This window comes from Chaetodon auriga, chromosome 20 (genome assembly GCF_051107435.1).
Source record: "Chaetodon auriga isolate fChaAug3 chromosome 20, fChaAug3.hap1, whole genome shotgun sequence".
NCBI classification, from domain to species: Eukaryota; Metazoa; Chordata; class Actinopteri; order Chaetodontiformes; family Chaetodontidae; genus Chaetodon; species Chaetodon auriga.
In genome coordinates, this window is record NC_135093.1 from 21,168,390 (window position 1) to 21,194,413 (window position 26,024).

Here is a 26,024-nt window from a genome sequence, read left to right on the forward strand (position 1 = left end):
TAAATTGATTCTAATAAAATGTGAAAATATAGGCTGTGAGTGTGAAACACTGAGTTAACTAACAGGTGTTAAGTGAACATGCACTGAATCTGTCTCACTGATGGCTGCTTCACTATTTCAACATACACAGGGAACACTTCAGAAGCGGAGCATCTATTCTCCACGGCCACATTAATAATATAGTTTAGAGCTGTTTTGCTGACATTTTGTGTGCTTTACAAGCATAAATAGATGTCTGCAGCTCAATTAGATGGTAACAGATGCTTCGTGGCAGGACATGAATATGACAACCTTTTGTTTCTCCGAACTTTCTCTGTTACATTTCGATATAACTCATCTCACAGTGCCTATATTTTTGTCTGGCGATGTTGTGATAGCAAAATAATGATTTCATGTGCATGTCAGCAGTCTGGTATTGAGTGCTGGTCAAAATAGTATTTATGAGCCATAATCAAATGTCATACTCATTCAGACAGTATTTATATACACAAATTAATTTCACACTTCAGAGACGCAAGCTGCTCCAGGGTACATGGACCCGGTATTTAAAGATAGCATAGTGAGGAAAAGAGCCGCAAGCCGCTAGTCCAGCTCCAGTACGAGTCACAGAGAGGCTGAAATAGCAACGGATCATCTCCAGCAGCCACGCTGTGACACACTGGCTGTGTGACACAGCCAGATGCTGAGTACGCTGGCTGTTAAGCTTGAATGTCGTATCCCAATAATGTGTTAAAATTCCACTTCTGAAGCCAATGCTGTGGTCAAAGGCAATGACAGGAGTTAAAGTCTTAATAGTTCGACTTGGTTCCTTGCAACCTGAGTAAGGCTGGGTCCAAATTATATTCTGTCTAATCCAGTGACTGAATGTAATGCTGCTTTTCGACTGTGGCTGCTTGTAAACCGCTGGTGCATCATTATGCTTCCGGTGTATTTTCTCTCTATTGGAATCTGTTTGGGGTTTGTTTTGGGGTGACCAAATATTAGATCAGGTCTAAATAGCTATTCAGATGGAGTCTCACTGTCCTTGGATCATTTTTCTCCCACTGGTCCATTTTGTATTGAGTCAAATCCAGCAAGAGCTCTACTCCAAAACACAAGTGAGTATATATGCAGCAGTTGAATGGAGCTTTGGATTTCTGCCATTTGGTAGCTAATGAGCTTATAGGCGTTTGTAATCTTAAGAGCAGGGGTGCAGAACTGTTTGATTCGGCCCACAAGGCAATTCAGAAATATAAATAAAGCAGTTACTTTTTTTAAGCAGTAAAGAAAATATCAACACGCACATAGCAGTTAATATCGCTTCAATCCATCATGGCGCCTATCAACAAAACAAAAGCAGATGTGGAGTGTTGTGATTTCCAAAGTAATGGAAAAAAAAATTTTTTATTTTTATTTTTTTTTTAAAGTAAAAGGCAGGCCAGTGTGCCTACGTTAGTTTGTGGGGACAAGCTCGCAGTGATGAAAAAGGCTAATCTCTAGCATCATTACAGCTTGAAACCTGCTAAACTGGATGAGCTGCAAGGACGAATGTGCTTGGATAAAGTCAACGCCCTTCAGAGGAGTTCTGATGCCCAACAAACAGATTTCACAAGAACACATTCTGACAGAGACAGTGTTAAAGCAGACAAGTTTTGTGGTGAGTTAGCTAATAGTTAAGAAGCTGTAACCTCATTCAGAAGGAGAATTTGTGAAGTGCCCTGTTGATGCTGCAGAGCTGCTATCACCAGATAAAGTAAAACAGTTCCAAAGTGTCTGTGTCTGGAATGATTCATAGAGGTGAAGGAAAACCTGTCGTGGAACTCAGTGATAGAAAGTGTCTGTGTGATGTGGCCTTCATGGTGGACATTACCAAGAACCTCTGAGAGCTGAAGCTGCCCTGATACAATTGCTGGCTCCCCCAAGTCAGCATCTCTCCTTCCCCCCATCGTATATGCGTAATAAGCTTCTAATCACTAGTGAGTCTAACTCACTACCTTCTTCCTGTGACCATTATAACTACTGAACCAGCCACCATAGAATACTGATTGCAACTTTAAACTAAATGGATCAGAGTATTAATTCAACATTAACGGAACTTTTCTTGCATTTGAACATTGAATATAAAAACTGATTAGTGACACACTTACAGATAACTTTGTCATAAAGAGTTCGGGATATGAGGCCTCGTTGAAAACTCAACCTGTGGTCTAAGGGCAAAGCTGAAGGCATTGAGACCCAAACAATTAGAGTGATTCAGTTACAGGGCTGCCTGAAGGCCTGGCAAGTATAAGCATAAGAGAACTACACTGTGGTTTCATTCTTCCAAGGGCCAGTTCGTATGTTTCCCGTGGCATCTGAACCAAACAGGCCGTCTTCCTGCAGGCTCCTATTTCGGCCTATGGCACCTCGCCGGCTGACAGTGCCGTGCTGCCGAGGCAAAGTATTTCTTGGGAAACCTTGCTGCTCCACCTCTACACAGAGATTATCCTTTTCTTTGTCTGTTGTCTTTGACATGCAGCTGTATGTATCGGAGTCTTGCTGATATTGCAAAGTGAAGGGATCAGGTTTCTCACAGCAACTTGTAGTGGAGGAGTGATCAGCTGAGCTGTACATGTGCCACTGGCAGGTGTGGACTCCATGAGAAGGCAGGAGGAGGCTGTGACAGGAAGTAATGCTGTCATGCATGTTATGTGCATGGCTGTGGCAGGAAGTCATTGAGTCTTGTACACTATGACAGGAGGTCTGGCGTTGCAAACTGTGGCAGGAGGCCAGTTGCTTATCCAAGTGAGGGCTGGGGCAGGGAAGCTGAAGGTCTGGGTGTGGGCTGTTGGAAACCAGAGGTGAGCCTTCAAGGTGATGTGCAGCATGAGGGCTGTCCAGGTGGGAGCTATGCACACTCCCATCCATACTGGTGGAAGTCATGTGAGAACGGTAGTCTTGAAGGCATGGGCGGGGGCGGTTGAAGGAGCGTGACTTTGTTCTGTTATTAAGGCAGCTCTGTAGAGGCAGGGTGGGACGAGGGAGCTCGTCAGAAAGCGACTGTGGACGTGGTGACGGCACTGGCTCAGCGAGAGGTGAGATGGGACTTGGGGTAACAGGACCCATCATGGCCACGCAGCATGAACCTGTGTGATTGGGTGCGGGGCTCTGGGGGGGTGGTGTCATTTTGTGATAAGAACTCTGCACAAGGTGAGGAGAGAGTAGCGGCTGCTTGCCTGAGCATGGGGAGCTCAAGTGGCAGTGTGGTTGATGAAGCTCCTGCCTCTGGCTGTGTCCATCCCCATTCCCATCATCTGTCTTGGACTTGGATGGGCAACAAGCCCACCAGCGATGCCATACATCATCACGTTTGGCACAGTGCTGGATAAGAAGAAAGAGTCCTAGAGTGACACAAAAAGCCCCATACAGGCAGCTGAATATCATATCCAGGAAATGTCCCAGTGATACTGCCAATGCTCCTAAAGCCCAGGTAGCCAGAAACAGAAAGAGGGTGAAGGCTGTGGCCCGGAGTTGAGATTTAAATGAGTGCTCATTGGCCAGAACTGACACGCCAGTTGCAAATGGTGGACAGTCCCCAGCAGGCCCAGAAGCTCCCCCAGTATCAGTGGGGCAGTGATGGTTTGATTCACTGGATGATAACTGCTGCTGCTCCTCACTCAGAACTCGCAGCTCGTACTTCCTCTCTGGGTGGCGTTTAAGCTGGATGTAGGTGCACAAGAAGTACACAGACATGACTAAGACCAGAAGACTCATGGGGGCATAGAAACCCCCAAGGCTTGGTTCCCATGCCATCCAGCAACTGAAAAAGACACACAGCAACATAAACTTTCATTTTAGTCATTAAACAATGACTGAAAACATGATTGTTCAGAAGTGATAGGTACTTACTACAGAGCATCATCCCTGCTGCCATAGTTATCCATGCCAAATGCTGCTGTAACTCCAACAATTATGAGAGGGATTCCATCACTTAGAAGATAAAATCTGCAAAAGAAAGTAAAAAAATATAAAGTGTTATATTTTATTTATTTAAATAGGGAAAGCCATTGAGAGAAAGCTCTCTTTTGGAATGACACCCTGATAACAACACTTATAGAATACATCTAAAAATGTCAATACATATAAAACAATGAAAATAAAATTACAATACATATAAAGCAATAAAGGTACATGTATTATGCTGTCTTAAGGACTTTCAAGAGTTGGGGCAGAGGGACAGAAAAAACATGGAAGTACTCTGTCATCAAATGAAATTGATCTTTACAATTTGTGATTTTAAGGCTTAGTACATGCTGGAACAGTTTCTCGAAAAGCACAAACTGACATTTTTTACTGCTCTTCATGCTGTCATAGTGTGTGTGACAGGGTAAGCAAGTAGGAGCAGCAGCAAGTTCTTACTGCCTGTCTGAAAGGGCACTCAGGGACAAACTGAACAAGGACCAGTTAGCTCAACACTCCAAACTTTGCTTTCTTCAAGTCAGCTGAGAATCTTATAAAAGAGAAAAAGCACTTTGGGCATCACTGCTGTAATCCTTACAATACAACACAATGTAACAGCTTTCAAGCTGTCTTGCATCAAGCTTTCATGATGGTTTTGAAAAGCAGTGTTGTTGATAGAACCCACTGAAGCAGTCATGATTAATTCACATATTGTAAATTAGTCATTTAATCATAGAACATTGCTAAGCCTTGCTGCGCACATAAACGCCTGCTTACTATCTTACAGCTTACCTGAGGATGGTTGGTTTGGCGCGAGTCTGGGCAGGCCCATTCCTCTCCTGGATCCGAAGTGGGTCCTTGGACACATCTTTACAGATGTTTCTAGCGGTAAACGTCAGCCACAGCATAGTAGACAAAGAAGCATAATGGAGCACAATGCCAACCTAACGCACGAGAAGATGTAAACAAAGATTATTAAAAGCAGTATGAGTTCATTGTCCAATATAGCATGTGTGTGTATTGGTGTTTTGTACATGAAGCTGAGATAGATGGGTAATCACCATACCACAAAATGCACTCCATTCAATTATTTTTGCATGCTGCTAACTAAGCAGTCATGACATTATGTTAATAAAGTGGCTAAGGACTGAATAAATGAGCATGTCAACCAAATGAACAGGTCCAGAGTTGAAAATGCATTACAATATGTCCACTGAATCACAAGGAACACAGACAGTCACTGTGCTGATTTGCTTTCTTTAATTCTTTTTGCACTAGTGCACTGAACTACACCCATTTTATGATTACATTTCATTTGTGATTCACTTTGGTTAGAAGACAGAATCATTTTGCAGATGTGAAAACATTGAAGGTACAGGAAACTTGATCTAAAAATAACTTTTTTTCTAATTGAGTGGTGCATGCCATTCTGCACCGCTGTACTGCACAGTGCTTATCTTCGCTTCCCTTTGAACTTAAAATACTGAACCTTTGGTGAATGGGATTTTTAGCAACACTAACAGTGGGGCACTTTAAAGCTGTAACAACTATACCTGCTAAAGATCAGCGTGTTAATATTGCCATTGTGAACATTTAAATATGTTTATGTTACCATTTAGCTTAAAGCAACACTGTGTCTGAGTACGACCTCACAGAGCTGGTAGCATGGTTGTAGACTCTTTATCTGGTTTGAAAGTGATTGAGAGAAAAAAATACAGCCCAGTAAGGTTGAATAACTTTAATAGGTATCGTTCTGTATGTTTGAGCAAAAAAAATGTTTTACACATGAGCAGCCTGAATGAAACTGGAAAATAACAAAAACAATTTTAGCCCATCGAGTAAGCAAATGGTAGCAATTTCTCTTCATTCTCAGTGAACACTGGTTTCCCCATGGACACCGATGCCTCTCTGAGTTTCTAAATGAAGCCTATAGCTGCCAGCGACATTAATGTCTGAAACTGCTTGACCAACAACTGAGGATGCTCTCAGGTCTCAGAACCAACATACTGTGCAAGGGCTGTGAAAAAACACTCTGCTGAGAAAGTAGGAAAACAACAACTTACAATTTGACACACAAAAGGTAAGTTGATCTGATTGATGCCCCCGGCAAAAACTCCAAATGTCAGCCCCGTGTGAAAGAGGAAGTTGAGGAGTGTGTGCCAGCCATTCCTGCTGATGCGGATCACACTGCAAACATTAAATAGAGTGACAAGTTACAAAGATGGACGTCCTTTTATCCACTATGTATCCACTGCTGACCAATACTAAACAAGTTCATCAGTTCAGTCACATGTTTAGATAATGCTTGAATATGAATAAAAATTATTAAGTGTAGTTGTGGTTGTGTGTTTTGGTGTACTTTGGTATTATGAGAAAAGAATAATTGAAATGTTAACAGCATAACCTAAACCTCAATTTTAACAAGACGGATAGGTTCTTGCTTGTTTCAAATCTACATTAATATGATACCTTGTACACCATATAAATGTTGAAAGAATTATGGTTTGCTGCATGCTTCCTGTCTCTACTGGTCCTGAGGTTAGCCCTTCCTAATATGACTCCACTGTAAGAGATGGGATCACAATGGACAGTTCTCATTCCACGCTACAGTGACTTCTAAAGTTCAGCTACGTCTGAACGGTCTAAGATACCGAGTGTTCTGACCAAAAACAGTGCTCTGTCAATACAATGCAATGTATTAACATAATCAAATTTCATACAGCACAGGGTGACAAGACAAGGTTACCCACTCTCCTGCTGCGGCTGTCTGCAGATCACATAACGGTGTGCAATCACCCGGAGTGGGCTAAACCATAAGTTAATACGCAGATGACATGCTACTTTACTCGCAGAACATCACTACAAGAAACTATTAACCTATTCAGAAGATTCTCCGAAATCTAAATCTAGTGTTACCGCTCTCCAAAAGGAGCTACAATCCCGCAGCTCTACCATCACTCATCTCTCCTGAAGATGACACAGACAGATGGGTGAATTTACAAATCTTAGTAAGTAGCAGAATTGCAGTCACCAAGATGAATTAAAGCAAAAAAACGAAAATCTTATATTCTCCATCTACAACTTGTAAGACTAGCGAGAGGAGACCCCAACATTAGCCAGCAACCGTGCTAAACAAATAGCACAACATTTAAAATCATGTACCACCGTTCACATAAACATTGCTGCTGTTCTCTATTACAGACATCAATTTTTTACAAGGCTTTAACTCTAACTCCATTTAAATAGTTGAGACAAATCACATTTTAAGAGAAACAGCTATTTGAACAGCTTTTCTATTGTCACTCTATAACATAACACTGATAAGAAGGTTTTGTTCAGTAAATCATTGTGCAAAAAAAAGGTCTACATTGGTGACTGGTCTCTAATTTGTTAATGCCATATACTAACTAATAATAACCAATCATACAAAACAATAAGTTCACCATTTCCGCAGGTTGCTGTAGAATGTCAGCATTTTTTTAATGTCCTACCCCATCCAGGCTGTGATTGGTCAGTTCAAAAATGACATTGATGAGTGCACTGACTTTATTAAAAATTGAACATGTTTAAACAAAGAGGTACCTGTTATATCACTAAAAACCAGGCAGCCAAGCCCAAGCCATACTTATATTTATCCGTATTGTCTTCTGTCTTAACGCTTCAGCTGCAAAACCTTAACATTTAAACTGATATCGCTGGGCTCAATGGGCTCAATGGACTGCTCTCACTGCTCTGTGCCCTCAGGCTCACCAGGCTGAGATGACTGACTGGTAATGGTGCCAAAAGAATAATCTGTTATTTCAAAACATTTGCTTGCATCAGTCCATTGTTGCACTGACTGCAATGACCTTTTTTCAATGATCCTAGTACATCCACCCCCCACATGGTTCAACACACTAGATTCAACAATACAAAAACAAAAAGCCAAGAATTCAACTGACCACACTGTAAAAAAAAAACTCTTGATGCTCCAAACTAAAAGTACTTTCAGGCAAATCAATTGCAAAGATTAAACAAATGAATCAATGATTATCACAGCCTGCTTAAAAGACCATAACTGCTTCAAAAATATTACTACAACTCCAGCTCTGACAGCTTGGTGGAAATCACTGCAGGGCCAGTATGAATAGGATGAATGTTTAAGATCTCACTATGCTTCAAACAAACTGACGTGTTGTCCAATCATTGAAGTGTTCCCAATGGCCAAATTCAATAGGCGAGGTGTAAAGCCTGCTGGATCGTACAAATGGGGATGACATCCCAACTTTCAGACAATCTCTCCCTGAAGGCATTAATGGTGCTGCACTCAGCTGCTCCCATGAAAATGATTTAGAAGTTCTGAAAATGCCATCCCTGCCAATTCCACCTTCAGAAAGCAGGTTTCACACTCTGTTAGAAGATCCAAGAACCATTTTGTGTATGGAGGCCTTTACAGCAACCAATAGCTGTGAGTATTGTATTAAAATAGATTTTTAAAATGTGAAACTGTCCTTCAATAAATGCTCTTCTCACCTGTGGTGAACAATATAAGTCATGATGGAGACGAGCAGACAGAGCAGCATGACTGCTGTGCAGGCGTACACCACTGGATGCAGGTAATCCCCGGGGTATGGTGGGAAGGACAACACTCTCTTCAAATCCTGCAAAATGACAGACGTTTTCAAATAGAACACAATAATTTCAATTAAAAAAATGGATATTAAAAAGCAAAACACAGTAAACCACCCTTGTTCAATGAAACAACAATGCCGTTTGAAGATGATTTGAACTGCTTTAATGCTGCCAAAGTTACTAACAACTGTCCAGATGGCCCTGTGGTGATCTAAGACAAGCAGAACTTGGTGCATTTGTCTGCCAATGTTATTCAGTTTGAAGGCATTTTGAGAAATATATGCTATCTTCTCAAGTGTTAGATGTCCAGAGACCAATCTCATGTCTCTGTGTACAGAGCTGGAGTCAGGACTTGATTAGTGTAGCTGGCATAAAGATGAGAAGCAGGGGAAGGAGCTAGCCTGCTCAGTTCAAAAATACACCTACCAGCACCTTCAAAGCTCACTATTTTTCTGTACGAGTACAAAATACAATGTGTTTATCAGTGAGCTTTCAAAGTGTTTGAAGGTGTCAGTCTGTTCAGCCCAGTTTCCAGTCTCTATGCTAAGCTAACCAGAATAACCTGACTATAGTTCCAAACTTAATACACAGACATGAAATTGATATATTTTCATCTCACTCTTAACAAGAACATGTATTTCACAGAATGCTGACCTATTCCTTCATTTACTCAAATAGCTGACCCTGTAGCTCTCTGTTCTCAGCTGTTGCCAACATGCTGTTATAATCAAAGAGATGTAAGAATGCTTGTAAAAGAAAATAATCACATTTCCTCCACATACAGCCAGTGCTGCTACCAACAATGCTGCCATGAACCATCAGAATTCATAACATCCAGCCTCACTCATGCTAGCCAGAATGACTACATGATGCCTGCAGACTTGCTGCTGGAGGTTGGAAAGTGCTGCATGTTTCCAAAGCCCTGCACAATTACTCAAGCCTCTTTGAATATGAGTGCATTAATGATATCTCCTGACATGGTTCCAGGATCTAGCAACACACACTGACTGTCATTGTAGTGTCATGTAAATGTACAGTCATGTAATGTTAATGTTAATTATTATAATTAGATTGAGTGCATTATTGAAGCAAACCCTCTTAGCTTGCCAGATTCAGACAGGGAAGGTCTTTGTACCACTGCTTACTGTAGTAGTAGCGTTGAATAACTGCACTGACATCACTGTCTTAAAATAACTCGGTGCACATCATTAAACATGTAAAACATGGTAACAGGGATTTCAGTGTCTCCTGAAATATGAAGTCAAATTAACAGAAGATACATTATCAGACCTTGTTTGAGAATATGTATATTGTCTTTTATAACACTCAAACAAGAACGCTTTTCTCTTCTGGGAACCCAGCTGCCCTCCCAGCCAGTCACTGTTGAGTGATCTGATAGGATGAGCTGCTCTGACTGGCCATGAGAAGCTGTCCTACAACCTTACATTTGGTCACCAACCCCTGTGAAAAATGTGTGGCTCTTAAGCTGCTAAATGATCCAGTTGGCTAGCTTTGTCTGTGTGCTGTTTGGTTCAGGGCAGGTAGTGCAAAACACAGTTTATCACTGCTTTTTTAGTGAAGACAGAAAGGAGAAAGGAAAGGAGGCTGATGAGAGTTGGACTTATCGTACAAATGAGCAGGCAGACTGATGTACAGTAGCTCATTCTGTCCTGTCATAGAACCCAGCTGCCATCCCAGAGCAATTAAAAACACATACTGTATAGAGTCACAGTACAGTGTCACAGCGGCACCCGGATGTATTGGTGACATATTTCATCATCACAGCAAACACAGCCAGTGTAGCATACAAACAGTTTATGGTTGAGACGTGTCTTAAACCCCACACCCAAATCTCTGTTCACGTCCAAAGCACCAAACTGTCCATTTGCATTACAGTGTACACACATGACATCCCTTTGGCATATTGCCACAGTCGCTCTCCCCTGAGTGACAAACACACAAACGATCTGCCATCACGCATTTACATGGAAAAAACATGGAAACCACAGCTACAGTGCAGAGAGTCTGAAAGAATTCAATCCTTTGTGTCTTTGTGGAATTTTGACATCAACACAGAGCCATTCTGAGCTCATGTTGATGCCAGGTGATGTCTCTGTCAAGGCCACCACGCAGAGGGTAACAACCAGAAGACAAACATGGTGAAATCTTTGGTTGTCAGTCTAAAACGGTGGCACATATCCACAACACCAGTATCGCTCTTCTATACTCTTTCAGAAAGAAAGTGAATGAACATTATTCCTAAAAATGTTAAAACTATTCTTTCAATCCAAACCAATGAATACGCTTGATGAAATGGGAATCACTGCACTTACATTTAATATTGTTTGGCCAAGCTCAAATGACAAGCTGTGGAGGCAGGAATGTGGAGGAGGCTTAGAGAAAGTGACTCATATACAATAAGTGATGTGCATCTCCTGGACAGTTCTAGCATTCCCTCTGTGTTAAAAGGCAAAACGTGCCTTCAGACAACAGTTAGGCCTTGTCCTTTCTTTCACTGGAACACACTCCTGCATGTGCATAATTCAAGCTGAAGATTCCTGTGGAGGCAGGAATCAAGAGCTAACTTGGCTCCGTCTTTACGACAACGTCAACTCGCTTTTCCTTTGTGTTCCAAGGCCTTGTATTTTAGAGACACTGTCACGTCTTCCTCCTCTCATCTCTCTCTCACTCTGGGACAGCATGCTCTCTCAGCATGCTCCACTGAACAACCCATCTATTAGACAGAGCATGACTGATTAAATCCTTTGCAGATCCCATAAAATGAAAAAATACAGGCATGCACACACAGCAGCAGAGATCTGTGCGCACTACACTGCACTTATCTGAGATGACCGACCACGCGCTGCGTCACGAGGTAAGATTTTGTAATTAGGTTCCTTTTGTTCTGAATCTGAATTTAGAGCATCAGAGCGATTCACTATCTGACAAGTGTTACAAAGTCTCCAGATACAAGTTACAAGAGGAGAAATCACATTTTCTCCTAACTGCATTTGACTGATCAAAGGTAGAGACATTTTCGCCTTGCATCGTCTTCCTACGCTTCAGTTTTTCTTCCTACTATTTACATTTCTGTGAGATGTAAAAGCTAAATCGAGCACTGTTGAGGATTATTGATCTTGAGTGAATGAGACACATTTCGTTAGTATCAGGAATGTCCTGAGCTGCTATGCTGGATGTATTCAGGCTGATCAAGACATTCTTTAGCTCACTGGGGTCATCATGCATCATGGGCCTGATGTGTTATGGCTCAGTAAAAGAACCTATGTGAACCCAACATGCATCCATTGATTTTCTGAAAAAGGGAACCAAGAATAATTAGATGTAATGAAAAATGACCCAAACAGAGAGAGAACACTAACACTGGCTGCTAAGACAAGGCTGGATAACTAACCAGGCCCAGCTAGGAAGTGACCCTTATGTAGCCAGAAAGCTCCAGGTTCACTGTGCGGCAATTAGTTTGTGCTAATTCAGTTAAAAAGCACTTCAGGGATTTAGAACTGCACTTCCATAAAGTTGGGGAAGACAGATGAAGAGAGTTCACAGTCACACTCACAACTGTGTGAAGCTGTACTGAGGCACAGAGCTGCTGTGAGCAAAATGCTGACATCACTTTGCCAACATACTCACAACGACAATATTCACATGCAGATGTTCAGCAGGTGTAGTGTTTACCCTATTCACCATCGCTTAGCATGTTAGAATGCTAATATGTGCCAATTAGCTAGAGATGCAAAGTACAGCAGAGCTGAGGGTGATGGGGACCTCATTAGTTTTGCAGTATGTAGTCCAAAAACAGAGTATTGGACAAATTGCATTTCCGACCTGATAAGGCACTAAATGAAAAATCAGAGGGTCACTAACGTTACTGTAATTCATTTTGAGGGGGAAATGAATGTCTTAACCAAATTTCATGACAATCCATCTCATAGTTGTTGAGACATTAAAAACATCACATCAACCTCATGGCGATGCTGAAAGTCAGGAAATCACCGAAGCCATGAGGACACATCCTTTGAGCATCATGATATCTGCTCATAGCTTCACTCATCTCATATTCTGACTCTTAGTTCCTAGTGTGGGTCAAGCCCCAAAAACACTGAATTATACACTTCATATAATGCATAGTCAAAATGTATAGTCCCCAAGTCCCAGACAACATCACTTCAGTAGTTTTGTTGAACTTGAAATAATTCATTTGAAGGCACAGAAAACATGATTCAGTTGTTTTCACAGGCTGATTAGTCGGATACTCTGCATCTCTCATAATCACTGCAGATCCCCTTTAATTCAGGCAACACCTGTGTCACTAAACTTGAGGCCCAGTTTTGTTGTTGGGGCCTGAGTAAAGAACTTGTTTTATCAATGAAATGATCTACTTTCATACTGTGTTCAAACAATTTTGCTAAACGATCAGTACTGCGGCTCACAAACTTAATAGTTAATAACTAATGGACAAATGATTGGAGAGACTAGGAGGTCAGTCGGGGCCCACAGCTCATTTTTACATTGGGCCCCTGTGAAGGCTGATGACCTCTGATCCTAACATGTAGCTTTGAAAGTAAGTTTCCAGTGAGCGAGCAGCAGCCAGCAGATTCTCTTCATATCCACACTGACAGAGAGCAGAGCTATGAGTTAAACAGAATGACTGAACATTTTGCTGACATATCAGGTATGATAGCACAACTGACAGGTGGGCACAGCTGTAACAGCATCTTACCATTAGCCTTAGTGGAGTTACACTTCAGGTGTGAAGCTCTGGTCTCTCCCGGAGGCCCCCGCTGGGCCCCTACCCTGCGCCCTCCGGCTCCATGTATACAGGATAAGAATCTTTAATGAGGTTGGTGTTCTTCCTCCAACAGTTGAGATGCAGCAAAGGATGATCCGATCACAGGAACGTGTCCTGCAGGCCGGCGCTCTTCCTCCAGCTCGGCTGCTCCAGGAGCAGCGCTGACGGGCAGCTACGGTCCCTCCGTCCTGCCTCCATCTGCACGGCAGCACTGACCGGGAATCAGAGCACAGGATGCCACCGTGTCGTTATCAGCCAGCCTACACTTTGCATCCTTCTCCAGCTTTGAATGACACACAGCGTGGGTGGCGGAGGATGAGAGATCACTGACCAACACTGTTTCAAAATCACGCTAAATGTTAAAGTGACGACAGGCGGGAGATCAGCTAAGAAAGCAAACTGTGGTCATGGTCACGATGCGGTTAGGATTTGTTAAGTCAGGAAACACGGCTATTAATAGGATTTGACCATGCTCTGACTCGTGTTAAACAGAGAATGGACAATTATTTAGATGTTTCTCCAAACATGTCCATCAGAGCAAAGCCGCTGATGGTCAAACTGCAGACAGAGACGATGTGACATTAAACATCAGCGATATTTGGGGAGAAGCAGAGAGCGGAGTTACCTGCGGGGGTGTCCTCTCCTCTCACACCCTCCTCCGTCCAGGTCTGTGGAGATAGTGGCTCTGTTCTCTCCGCCCGGAACGACGTGCCGCATGTGACGTACAGACGAAGGGCGGGGAGAGCCGCTAAATACAGAGCGGGCGGCACGTGAGGCAGAGGCGGATGTGACGTAGCAGCTGACGATCAGACAGCAGCAGGTTGTGACCATGGTGGTGACAGCGATGGCAACCATTCTCTGTGAGGATGACTAATTCTGAGACGGAGGCTTTAGAAGTATGAGGCAGATTCAGTGGTGATCTGTAGCTGTTAGAGTACATCTACTCAAATACTTGAGTACAATCTGGAGGTCAGATACTTGACATGAGTATTTCTATTTCTTTTAAGTGAATGATGATATTATCACATCACATTTATTTGACAGCTATGGCCCCTGGTTACTTTGTAAATTACGCAGTGGTAGAATAACAAAGTACATTTACTCAAATGCTGTTTTTAAGTACGATGTTTAGTTACTTATATATTTTCATTTTTACATAGTTTATGTCTGCTTCACTCTATTCACTTCAAAGGATTGCAAGATATTGTCATTTTTAACTCCACTGCTTTTATAGGACAGTTTTAGTTACTGATTACTTTTCAGATTTAAGTTTTCCATGCAAACTGTACGAGGAACTTAGAAAATATGGTGCTTTGTTGGTGTGTAAATGGTTTCAAATTGCGACCCATTGGCAAACTACAACATTAATAATCAAATTTATTCTTGGATATATTATGAACCGTTTCTCCATGATGAATTCTTTGACTTTTGGTACTTTATGTAGGCTACATTTTGGTGACAATACTTCTGTACTTTTAATTAAGTAATTCTTTGCATGCAGGTCCTTTACCTGTAATGGAGCCTACTTGTACTGTAGATATGTGTACACATACTTGGCTAATAAAGTAGATTCTGCTTGTGATTCTACTTTCACCAAGTAAAGGATCTGAATACTTTTTCCACCACTGATGTTCAAATTTTACAACCAAAAGATATCAGTAAAAACATTCTGTATGATCAAGTATTGTTACAGGTTAAACTACCAAACAGTATTAAAGTAACCTTTGACCAGCCATTCCACAGAATGAGAACTTTTACTTTTGCCAATTAAAGTACATTTTCCTGATAATACTGATATACTTTTAGCTACAATTCAAAATGCAGGTCTTGTAGTGGAATATTTTTACATTTTGATACTGCTACATTAACTTGAGGAAACAACTGCTCAGTCCACCACTAGTTCTGTTAATCAAAGCTAAACAGCTGTGACCAAACTGTATTAACTGATGTGCTTTTTATTGTTTTGTTAGGATTTTTTGCCCTTTGAGGGGAAGTGGAGCAAGCTGTGAACACACTGACACATTATCAGCTCATTAGGTTGATGTGCCAAATGTGTAAGCAAAGTGTTTCCTAATTACACATCAAGCATCACAAAACAACACGATGATGTTGCCTTTTTATTATTATTATTATTATTATTATTATTTATTTATTTATTTTTATTTTTTTTATTTATGTTTTGGTCTTCACCAACTCCTGTGGAAAACATCTGTCTCTTCAGTACCATAGTCTCATTTGTGACAGTCCAGTGCTGCCACGCTGTCTTTTTTAACAACATACAGTAATTCATTTATAAAAACTGAAAATAAAAGATGACACACTCGCAAATGAATGTAATTTTTAGGTGAGAGGGCTGGAAAAACCATAACATTTCATCTTGCAATTGGAATACTGTGGTCAATGACATAAAAAGCTGTAATAAAATCCTAGAGCACAGCCCCAACTAATTTCCTGTCAATCATCATTCAAATATGTAATTTTGTTATTCAGACACATAAACTGAACAAAAGATTCATATACAAAAATAGACATAAGCCATAAACAAGAACTTCATAAAGGAAGACGTAAGACAAAGTCCCATTTCAAAGAAATGTTGAACCGTGAATGTATGAGTCTAAATGAGTCTCAGATACTGCCAATACATGAATGGAATTAGCAAACTAAGATTTCTCAGGTCGTGTATCTTGTTCCTTATGCCACAGATGTTCACCTGTGTAATTACCAAGCCTTTGTTTGGGAGCTTTAATTGGCTCAATGCCATCATCAGTTGATGATTGAGTTAGTGCTGGAAATAACTGACATCTGTCAATCACCATCATAATGTGATTAATGTCAACAATGGATCAAGCTCTAAATGAGTAACCCTGCGTTTGAATGACAGTGAGCACGTACAGTTTGTTGTCCACAACACTCCATAGCCTTTTCTTTCCACCAGTTACATTGCTTTTCTTTTTTTTCACATATTTTTTCAGTTCTCAAGTTCTTTCTTTTTACATTTCACAGTTAAGCCTTCTAGGTTTTACTTTGGCTCTCCCAGACTTAGTACTGAGAGTGGGAGTCTCTGCAGGTGAAACTTAGGGTACCACAGGAGGTGACATGGCAGCCTGCTCAGGAGTTGGCTCTGGTGTTTGTTGCTATGGTGAAGATTAGTAATAATTTGAAATCAAAAGCAAAATTTTATCATAAATTAGTTCCCATTTGATTACATTAGTCTTCACTTCATTTCACTAATCAGGACTTCTCTTTTGATGTCATTTTTTTAATGTTCCCAGTTGTGCCTGCTTTCACAGCTTCACAGTTTTTCAGTAGAATTTCAAAGGACTTTTACTTTGCACTTCCTCATCTGAGAGTGAAATACCATAACTCCAATGCAGAGACAAATTTATTAAGTTAATTTCCGATGTTTGAACAGGAAATATTTCTTTATCAGGACTAATACATGAGGTCAGTGCTTTCTGGTTGGCATCTCTAATCAATAATTCTGCACAAGTTACCATTTTTGCTATTGCCACATCATAGAATCACACATTGAAATCACAATTGAGTACACAGTAATATCACTACTGTAACTTTCTTCACTGATCCAAACTCAGGAGGTCTTGTCACAGATGAGGACAGAGAGCCGGTAGATGTTGAGAATGACAACCAGGAAGTTTTTTATGGCGAAGAAGATCAGCATCTGGTGTACCACATTGAAGTAGATCATGACAGTGAGACGGACCAGCAGAAAAGGCCCGTCCTGGATAAACAAAGCCTCCACAGTGCTCCAGATATCAGTCCTGAGGTGAGAGAGGAGGGATGGGGCAGGTTCTGAGAGGTCCTCTGAGGATGCACCAATTACTGTTGAGACAAATAACTGCATTAGCTCAGGTATTTGTAATCCTGTAATCTGCCGTATTTTCGTTGGAAAGATATCTGTCATCCTATTGCTTAATCACTGTCTGATACATCACAGTAGGGATTCCCCTTGTTGGAAGCATTTGCTAGGTGGATCCTTCCTACATCACAATGCATCACCAGAGTGACTCAAGCCATTCCGAGGGCCCAAAGTAAGGTTTAAACCCCCCTATAGTCTGTTATTGTACTGAAAGTGCTGCAGCTCCCACTCAATGTACACAAATCTAATATCCAGTCTCCTTTTAGATCTGTTTTTGATTTCCACCAACTCCTGAGAAAAATGTCTGGCTCTTGCTACTACTACATTAGCTGCTAAATGCTCCACTGTGCTCACCAGCTTGGTATTAACTGTGTCTGTCTCGTGTTTGGTGTTGGGCAGGTAGCGTACAATGGGTCCATCAGAGCCTTTTCACTGAAATCAGCAGCTTCCTGCTGCTAGAAATGAGGCTGATGAAAGTGAGATTTGTGGACTGGAAAACCAAACAACGACCCAAAAATGGCTAAAAGGCTCCATAGAGCTGAGGGGAAGTGCAGAAATGGGTGCGTGACCTTGTCAATATGCACAACCCCTTATTGAACATGGTTATTTAATCCATAGTTCATACAATAATACTGATTAGTGCAGCTTTAAGTAATGTAAGAACAGTCCTTCCAAGTTTTATACCACCAAATGATATGTGTGAGGCCAAATTACACTGACAGCTAAAAATTGATCATTTTCAGTATGTATGTAATTTACACATTTCTAAAGGCTTATTGTGGCATTGCAATCCACTGTAAAGTGGTAAATAAGAAAATATGTAAACCGTTTTATAATAAATTGTCTGCCTTTTGGGAACTGTACAATACTAAACAGCATCTCCTCCAGGCAGAACACTGATATTGGATGGTTCCTGAAAACCCAATCTTAAGTTCAATGCCTTTTTTATGTGAAATGGTAATGTTTTGAAAACCAGCTTTTCTCACAATATCTGCTGGCAACTATTGTATGGTTAAGGATGTTAAAGATAGGAAAAGATTGTGGTTACAGTAATAAACTATGGTGAATATATGATTAAGGTTAGGCAATCAAAACAACTCTCCAGCAAGAAAGTCAGATCTACCACCCACATTACTTCCTGCAGTGACACTGAATGTAGGACATACTCTATATCATGAGCTGCAGAATCATCAAAACTGAATGTAATTCCTAAGATTTCCAGGCTGCTAAATTTATTGGCTTTAGGGATCTGTACAATACAATACCAAGATCCCCATCTTGTGTAGATGTATTGTGCAAAGCAAGATAGTTGCTGATAAATAGCACTCTATTGTCAGCAAAAGTTGAATGAAATAAAGAACAACTGTGCTGTACCTGAGAGATGCAGTGGAAACTGCAGCATGCTCCAGGTCCACACAGCCAGAATAATGTAGACCATGGCTGGACTGCTGTCACTGTTTCACACACACACACACACACACACACACACACACACACACACACACACACACACACACACACAAAGTTGTTTGACTTACATTGATTGTCTGAAGATGTACCCGAACCATAACCACTATTTGCCTAACCCTAATACTTACAATCTTAACCTAACCCTAACCTTGACCACTGACCCCACAATCTACTGTTTTCCCACTGGAGTCATTCCCTGTGATTCCCTAACTGGGCAAGCCGCCCGGTCTTTAGTCCAAAGTTTGTCCCCAAAAGTAGCCTATGTCAGAAACACACACACTCACATTTAGTTTAAACTTGTTTTATCAGACAACAAGTTCAGTGTAACAACTTCTTCCTCCCCTCTCTCCCCACTCCTGTTCCCCTCTTACTCACTTAATGTCAGAAAGTGTTTCAGAGGTGAACTCAAGTATGTCAGCAGCCGTGCCCACAAAGATGAGCAGTAACTGGGAGAGCTGGTCCCTGGTCAGCTCTCCAGCGGCAGGCAGCAGCCACTTCCCCAAGATCAGTAAAATGAGCAGGATTTGGTGTAAAGCCAGGATCCAGTCGTTGGCACACACTGAGGAGGGGATCCCCTTGTGCAGTGACACATGGAAAGAAGTGAAAGAGAGACACAACAGGATCAGCCAGTTTACATGCTAAAACAGTTTAATATACACCAATCACAGATTATGCCTTTCAAACATCAAGGCTCCTTGTCAAGTATGAAGCCAGTCAGCTGACCCAGGAGAATAGTACAGTGGTGGGTAGAGTACTGAAATATCTTTACTCAAATAAGAGTACCATTAGTCCCTTAAATGTGGCCAAGTTAAAAGAAGGTTACTGGCCCCACAAAGTATTCAAATAAAAAGTAAAAGTATATTTTTTAAAAAGAAATGTGAGAAGTTACAGTTCCTGCAAAAAAAAAAATTTTTACTCATTCGCTTCACTTGTAACAAGTTACGACACACCCCTAGAATAGTGTATAATGTATATAGGAAAGTAAAGATTCTTCAGAAACTATAAGAAGCACTGCATCAAAAAGCAACTTAGTACCTTTCAGTAAAGCAGCATTTCTAAGCACTCTCTGGTTGAATGTTTCACCCAGTATCAGTGGTGTCACAGTGTACTGACACACCCTCGAGTACACTTCTGCATCACTGCAGCAAAGGTGTTAGCAATAACAAATATGCATCAATTGGTTACACTGTCAACATAAGATTGCTCCGAAGTATTTCATATGATGTTCGCAGTTTGGTTACATTTAGGCACCAAAACTCTTTTTTTAGGTTTTTGAAAAGTTCATGATTTGGCTGAAAATAAGTACTTCCTTAAAACAATCAATACTGCCTATTGAACTCTTGTATGAAGATGTGGGCTTCATAGATAATTAGATAATTGGCAGACTTTCTGGGGAAGACCTGGTCTGAGTGGAAGAGACAGCATCCCCTCCACTTTGGGCAGAGCAGCTCTCATCTCCAGAAATCCGACCGATTTTGTTAATGAACCAAACCCGTGACAACTCAGTGTCAACCAGGAGGCAGAGCTGCAGCCCTACACTGTTCTCTGCGCTTCCATTAGAGCAGTTACCCACCCAATACTCCATAGAGACTGTGTCTGCCCCCCGACCACGTAAACTAATTAAATCAAAAGTAAACAGAAGAAGAGTTAAACATAAAAACCTAACAAATTTAAAACAAACAGAACCAATTAGTACAACAAGATATGAGGATTAAATATGGACTCCTTAACATCAGATGTCTGTCCTCTAAAGCTGTACCAGTAAATGAGTTAATGTCAGACCATAATATTGATTTATTTTGTCTGACTGAAACCTTGCTGTCTCATGAAGAGTATGTTAGCCTAAATGAAGCTACTCCTTCACCATATTAATACTCACATTCCTTGAGACCGTGGCCAAGGAGGTGGAGTTGCAGCCATTTTTAATTCAAGCCTATTAATCAACGCTAAACCTAAACTCATTTAGAACTCATTACAAATCCTTAGTTTCTCAGTTCTTAGTCTTTCACATCAAACCTGAAAACAGTGCAGCCAGTTTTATTTGTTATAGTGTACCGCTCTTCAGGTCCTTATTCTGAATTTATATCTCAGTTCTGAGTTTCTATCAGGTTTAGTCTTTAAATCAGATAAAGTAATTATTGTAGGTGATTTTAATGTACATGTCGACACTGATAATGACAGCCTTAGTACTACATTTCTCTCAGTATTAGACTCAGTTGGCTTCCATCAGAATATACATGAACCTACTCACTGTTTTAACCACACCCTCAACCTTGGTCTGACATATGGCATTGAAATTGAAGACTTAATAGTCTCCCCACAGAATCCTCTTTTATCGGACCATCATTTAATAACTTTTTAATTCATATTACCAGACTACCTGACAGAGGGCAGAAATTCCTACACCAGACTCCTGTCTGATAGTACTGTAGCTAAATTTAAGGATATGATCTCATTAGCATATAACTCAATGCCATGTCTCAATACAACAGAGGACTCCTATGCTAACTTTAGTCCCTCCCAAATTAACCATCTAGTTGATAGTGCTACAGGTATATTGTGTAGAACACTTGACTATGTCGCCCCTCTAAAAAAGTAGATAATAAAACAGAGGAGATTAGCTCCATGGTGTACCCCCCAAAACCACAAATTGAAGCAAACTTCACACCTAGCAAGACAGTCTTAAAACATACAGGAGAGCCCTCTGCAGTGCTGGAGCAGCCTATTACTCTTCACAAATAGGAAATAGAGGAAAGAACAATCCCAGGTTTCTCTTCAGCACTGTAGTCAGGCTGACAGAGAGTCATAATTCTGTTGAACCATGTATTCCCTTACCCCCTCAGCAGTATTAGATTATTAGATTATTAATATAATATGATTATTAGATCCTGAGTAGCATTAAACCCATCATATTTTTAGACCACTTTTCTACTAACTAATTCAACTAACTAATTTCAGTAATTTCATCATTAAAATTGTCAACCTGTGTTTTAGACCCAATCCCCAGCTGCTTAAAGACAGGCTATGTACTGGAGTCCTTTAAAGTAGCTGTATTAAAACATCTTCTTAAAAAGCTTACTCTTGATCCAGGGGTTTTAGCCAAATATAGACCTATATCCAACGCCCCCTTTCTCTTAAAGATTCTTGAGAAAGCAGTTGCTAATCAGCTGTGTGACTTTCTACATAACGATAGTTTCTAGTTTAGAGACAGCACAGGCTAAAGTTACAAAGAACCTCCTAAGTGCATCATACAAAGGTCTTGCATTCGACCTGTTGCAGAGACTGAAACACTTCATTGGTGTTAAGGGAACTGCACTTAGATGGTTTAAATCCTATTTTTCAGATTGATCTCAGTTTGTACACATTAATGATGAGTCCTCTGTGCATGCTAAAGCCACGTACAGAGTACTACAGAGGACAGAGCACTAGGCCCTAAACAACTTATAACAATGCAATTATGGATGGCATTGCGCTGGCCTCAAGCACCACTATAAGGAATCTTGGAGTTATCTTTGATAGGACATGTCCTTTAACTCCCATGTAGAACAAATTTCAAGGACTGCCTTTTTCACCTACGTAACACTGCCAAAATCAGGCACATCCTGTCTCAAAATGATGCAGAAAAACTAATTATGCATTTATTACTTCCAGGTTGGATTATTGCAATTCTTTACTCTCAGGCTGCCCAAATTCGTTGCTAAACACTCTTCAGTTGATCCAGAATGCTGCAGCACATGTTCTGACAAAAAAATGAGGAAAAGAAATCATATTTCTCTGATATTAGCCCTCTGCACTGGCTCCCTGTAATATCCAGAATAGAATTTAAAATCCTTCTATTTACGTACAAAACCCTAAATGGTCAGGCACCTTCTGATCTTAAAGAGCTCATAGTACCTTATTACCCCCCCAGAACACTATGTTCCCAACATGAAGGCTTATTTGGGGTTCCTAAAGTCTCCAAAAGCAGAATGGGAGTCAGAACTTTCAGCTATCAAGCTCCTCTCCTGTGGAACCATCTTCCAGTCTTTGCCCAGGACGCAGACAGCATCTCTACATGTAAGAGTAGGCTTAAAACTTTCCTTTTTGTTAAATCTTATAGTTAGGGTTGGCTCAGGCTTGCCTTGGACCAGCCCCTAGTTATGCTGCTATAGGAGTACTATGGATTAAATACATACAATACCAGTAAAAAGTTTGGACACAGTCAATCTTCTCAGTCTTCTCAGTCTTCTCAGTCAATGCTGATTTTTTATTTTATTATTTTCCAGATTAATTAATACTGAAGACATCAAAACTATGAAAGAGTACATGGACTTGCGTGGTAAACAAAAAATTCTATATATAAAAAAATAGCAAAATATGTTTTATATTTTAGATTCTGCAAAGTAGACACTTTTTATTATTGCATGCTTCACCTTTGCACACTATTTGCATTTTCTCAGCCAGCTTCATGAAGTACAATTACAGTTACTCATTTGGCAACGCTTTTATCCAAAGCGACGTACATATGAATTTACACACCAATGGCACAGCATCGGGGGCAGTTTTTTGGGGGGTTTAGTATCTTGCCCAAGGACACATGTGGACTGCCAAGGCCGGGGATCAAACCGTCTACCTCCAGATCGGTGGACAACCACTCTACCTCCTGAGCTACAGTCACCTGGATTGCTTTTCCAACACTCTTGAAGGAGTTCCCATATATACTGAGCACCTGTTGGCAGCTTTTCCTTCACTCTGCAGGCCAACTCATATCAAACCATCTCAAATGCTTTCAGGTCAGGTGACTGTGGAGGCCAGCTTATCTGGTAGAACTCTCCATCACTCTCCTTCTTGTTCAAATAGCCCTTAAATAGCCTGGAGGTGTGTTTGGGGTCATTGTCCTGTTGAAAAACAAATGATGGTCCCACTAAGTGTAAACCAGATGGGATGGCATGTCACTGCAGAATGGTGACACTTAGCTATGCTGGCTAAGTGTGCCTTGAATTTTCAATAAATCACCAACAGTGTCACCAGCAAAGCACTTCCAACACCATCACACCTCCTCCTCCATGATTCACAATGGGAACCACACCTGCGGTTCACCCTCTGTACGTCTCACAAAAACACATCAGTTGGAACCAGAAATCTCACATCTGGACTCATTAGACCAAAGCAGATTTCCACTGGTCTAATGTCAATTCCTCATGTTTATTGGCCCAAGCAATTCTCTTGTTCTTCTCCTTGATCTCCCTCAGTAGTGTTTGCAGCAATTTGACCATGAAGGTCTGATTCACACAGTTTCCTCCGAACAGTTAAAATTGGGATTGTCTGATACTTGAACATTGTGAAGCATTTATCTGGGCTCTAATCTGAGGTGCTGTTAATTGGAGATTTCTGAGGCTGAAATAAACTTATCTGCAACAGAAATAACTATCCTGGGGTGGTCCTCATGAGAGCCACTTTCAACAGTATATTTTTTGTAAATACACTTGAAGACACATTCATAGTTCTTGAAATTCTTTACTTTACTAGTGGAGCAGTTCTTGTCATAACACAGATTATTCAGTAGTTGAATAGAGCTATATACTGTATAGTAACATTACCTCTGAACGACACAACTGATGATCTCAAATGTATCAAAAAGGCAAGAAATTCCACTAACTCCCTTTTGACAAGGCACAGCTGTTAACTGAAAACCACTCAGGTGACTACCTCATGAAGCTGGTTAAGAGAATGCCAACAGTGTGCAAAGCTGTCATCAAGGCAAATGGTGGCTATTTGAAGATTCTGAAATATAAAACCTATTTTGCTTTGTTTACCAAATAATTCCATGTGTTATTTCAAAGTTTTGATGTCGTCAGTATTAATGTACAATGTAGAAAATAATAAAAAAAATTCAGCAAAAGCATTAGATGGGAGGGTGTGTCCAAACTTTGACGCATACTGTAGATATACAGAGCAGACTTTTCATGTTCAGCTTGTAATTGTTTTTATTTAGGGTGGGTCCTTCCATTAAAAGCAGTCAGCTCTATGAATGTGCTCGGGTTATAAGGGGAAAAAACACCCACAGCCTTACAACAGCCTCTTTGAGGTGAACCAGTTGAGCACTGAGCAGGAAAGAGTCCCACGGTCTAGACATGTGAGGACATGGAAAAGCAAAAATGCAGAAAATACCACAAGGTGGATCCCAGCAAAAACAAGATGTTTATCATCTTGTGACTTTCAACAAAGGAACATTAGTTTTGAAAATGATTATCCTACCTTAGCTGAAAAGCTTCCAAATACTCTCATATTCCTTAATGTGAAAAGTTGTTTTTTAATTTACATGACATGTACATTGAGGGAAACCACTTTTTCACTTTTTTAACTTTTTCTAGTTTATTTTGGACAACATTGAACTTTAAGCTGTCATATTGAATTTGACTTATCTATCCAGACTGCAACCCTTTACAGCCAAACAATGACACTGCTGAAGTCTATTAATGTAATTATTAAAAAATATTTTTAAAAAGTAGTTTAAAAAATTTAAACTGGACCTCTTTAACTGCACACTCTCTGTTGTTTTGCTTTTTTTTTAAAAAAATATCTGAACTAAATATACATTTAGGACAATCATTTTAAACAATAAATAATAAGTTTAACCTTTAACTTACCTCTGGTGGCTCACTGCCATTGGTTGAGTTCCTCCAGAGTCTGAAAAGACTCTTAATACTTTCACTTGAGTCAAGTTTTTCACACTGCAATGAGAGAGACAGACACACTGAAAATTTTCAATTAATTCTGCATTATGGTATGAAACACTCAGAATAAAAGGGAATCTGATAACATGGAATATATGCATGATACCATTGAGTCACTGGATTTGTTCTCCTGGTGGTGAAGCTCTAAAATCCATAATGATGGGATAATACTGATGAGGAAGAGGAAGATAGCTGGAGAAAACCTGTAGGGAAAAAAAAAAAACATCCTTACCAAAATATTGTTAGAATCCTAAATTCCCTTCTCTTTTCTGGTCTTTACAACCATCCAGTTACATTATAGCTAAATATTACACATATATGTATCCTATGAAAATTAACTGAAGTACAGTCGCTCATACCATTTGTAATCATTTCCCCTTCTTCTTCTCAGGGTCAGGATCATCTCAGCCACCAGAGGCAGGTAAAGGATGGTGAGAAACCAGTAGAGTCCATTGTTCTTCACCCACACCACTCTCCACACCCCTATGAGGGAGATGAGGATAAAGAGAGACCTGGTCACCACAGCACAAATGAACTTAAAGAACATGATGCAAGTCTTTGGCTTTGTGAAGCACGCTGGGAGAGCTCTGGCAGTCCCAGCTGCTGCATAGGACAGAGGAGTTGT

At 40.6% G+C, this 26,024-nt stretch overlaps 2 protein-coding genes across 3 annotated transcripts; both read right to left on the reverse strand.

Moving 5' to 3' along the window:
• Window positions 1–14,060, reverse strand: adgra1a (adhesion G protein-coupled receptor A1a). 2 transcript variants are annotated; one of them, XM_076760030.1, is made up of 7 exons: window positions 13,962–14,060; window positions 13,268–13,547; window positions 8,431–8,558; window positions 5,982–6,105; window positions 4,711–4,862; window positions 3,868–3,963; window positions 1–3,778 (listed from the first exon to the last, which is right to left on the reverse strand). In XM_076760030.1, exons 2-7 carry the CDS (start codon window positions 13,268–13,270, stop codon window positions 2,281–2,283), a joined length of 2,001 nt encoding a protein of 666 aa, XP_076616145.1. In that variant the 5' UTR covers window positions 13,271–13,547; window positions 13,962–14,060; the 3' UTR covers window positions 1–2,280. The 2 variants fall into 2 exon arrangements, with proteins under 2 accessions (XP_076616145.1, XP_076616146.1); XM_076760031.1 differs by lacking the exon at window positions 13,962–14,060 and having other exon boundaries at window positions 13,268–13,560.
• A 2,843-nt stretch (window positions 14,061–16,903) lies between these two features.
• Window positions 16,904–25,993, reverse strand: LOC143339125 (transmembrane protein 26-like). Its single transcript, XM_076760159.1, has 6 exons — window positions 25,759–25,993; window positions 25,506–25,602; window positions 25,313–25,396; window positions 19,059–19,258; window positions 18,588–18,667; window positions 16,904–17,176 (listed from the first exon to the last, which is right to left on the reverse strand). The coding sequence occupies exons 1-6, from the start codon at window positions 25,944–25,946 to the stop codon at window positions 16,926–16,928; spliced, it is 900 nt and encodes a 299-aa protein (XP_076616274.1). The 5' UTR covers window positions 25,947–25,993; the 3' UTR covers window positions 16,904–16,925.
• Window positions 25,994–26,024: the final 31 nt, after the last annotated feature.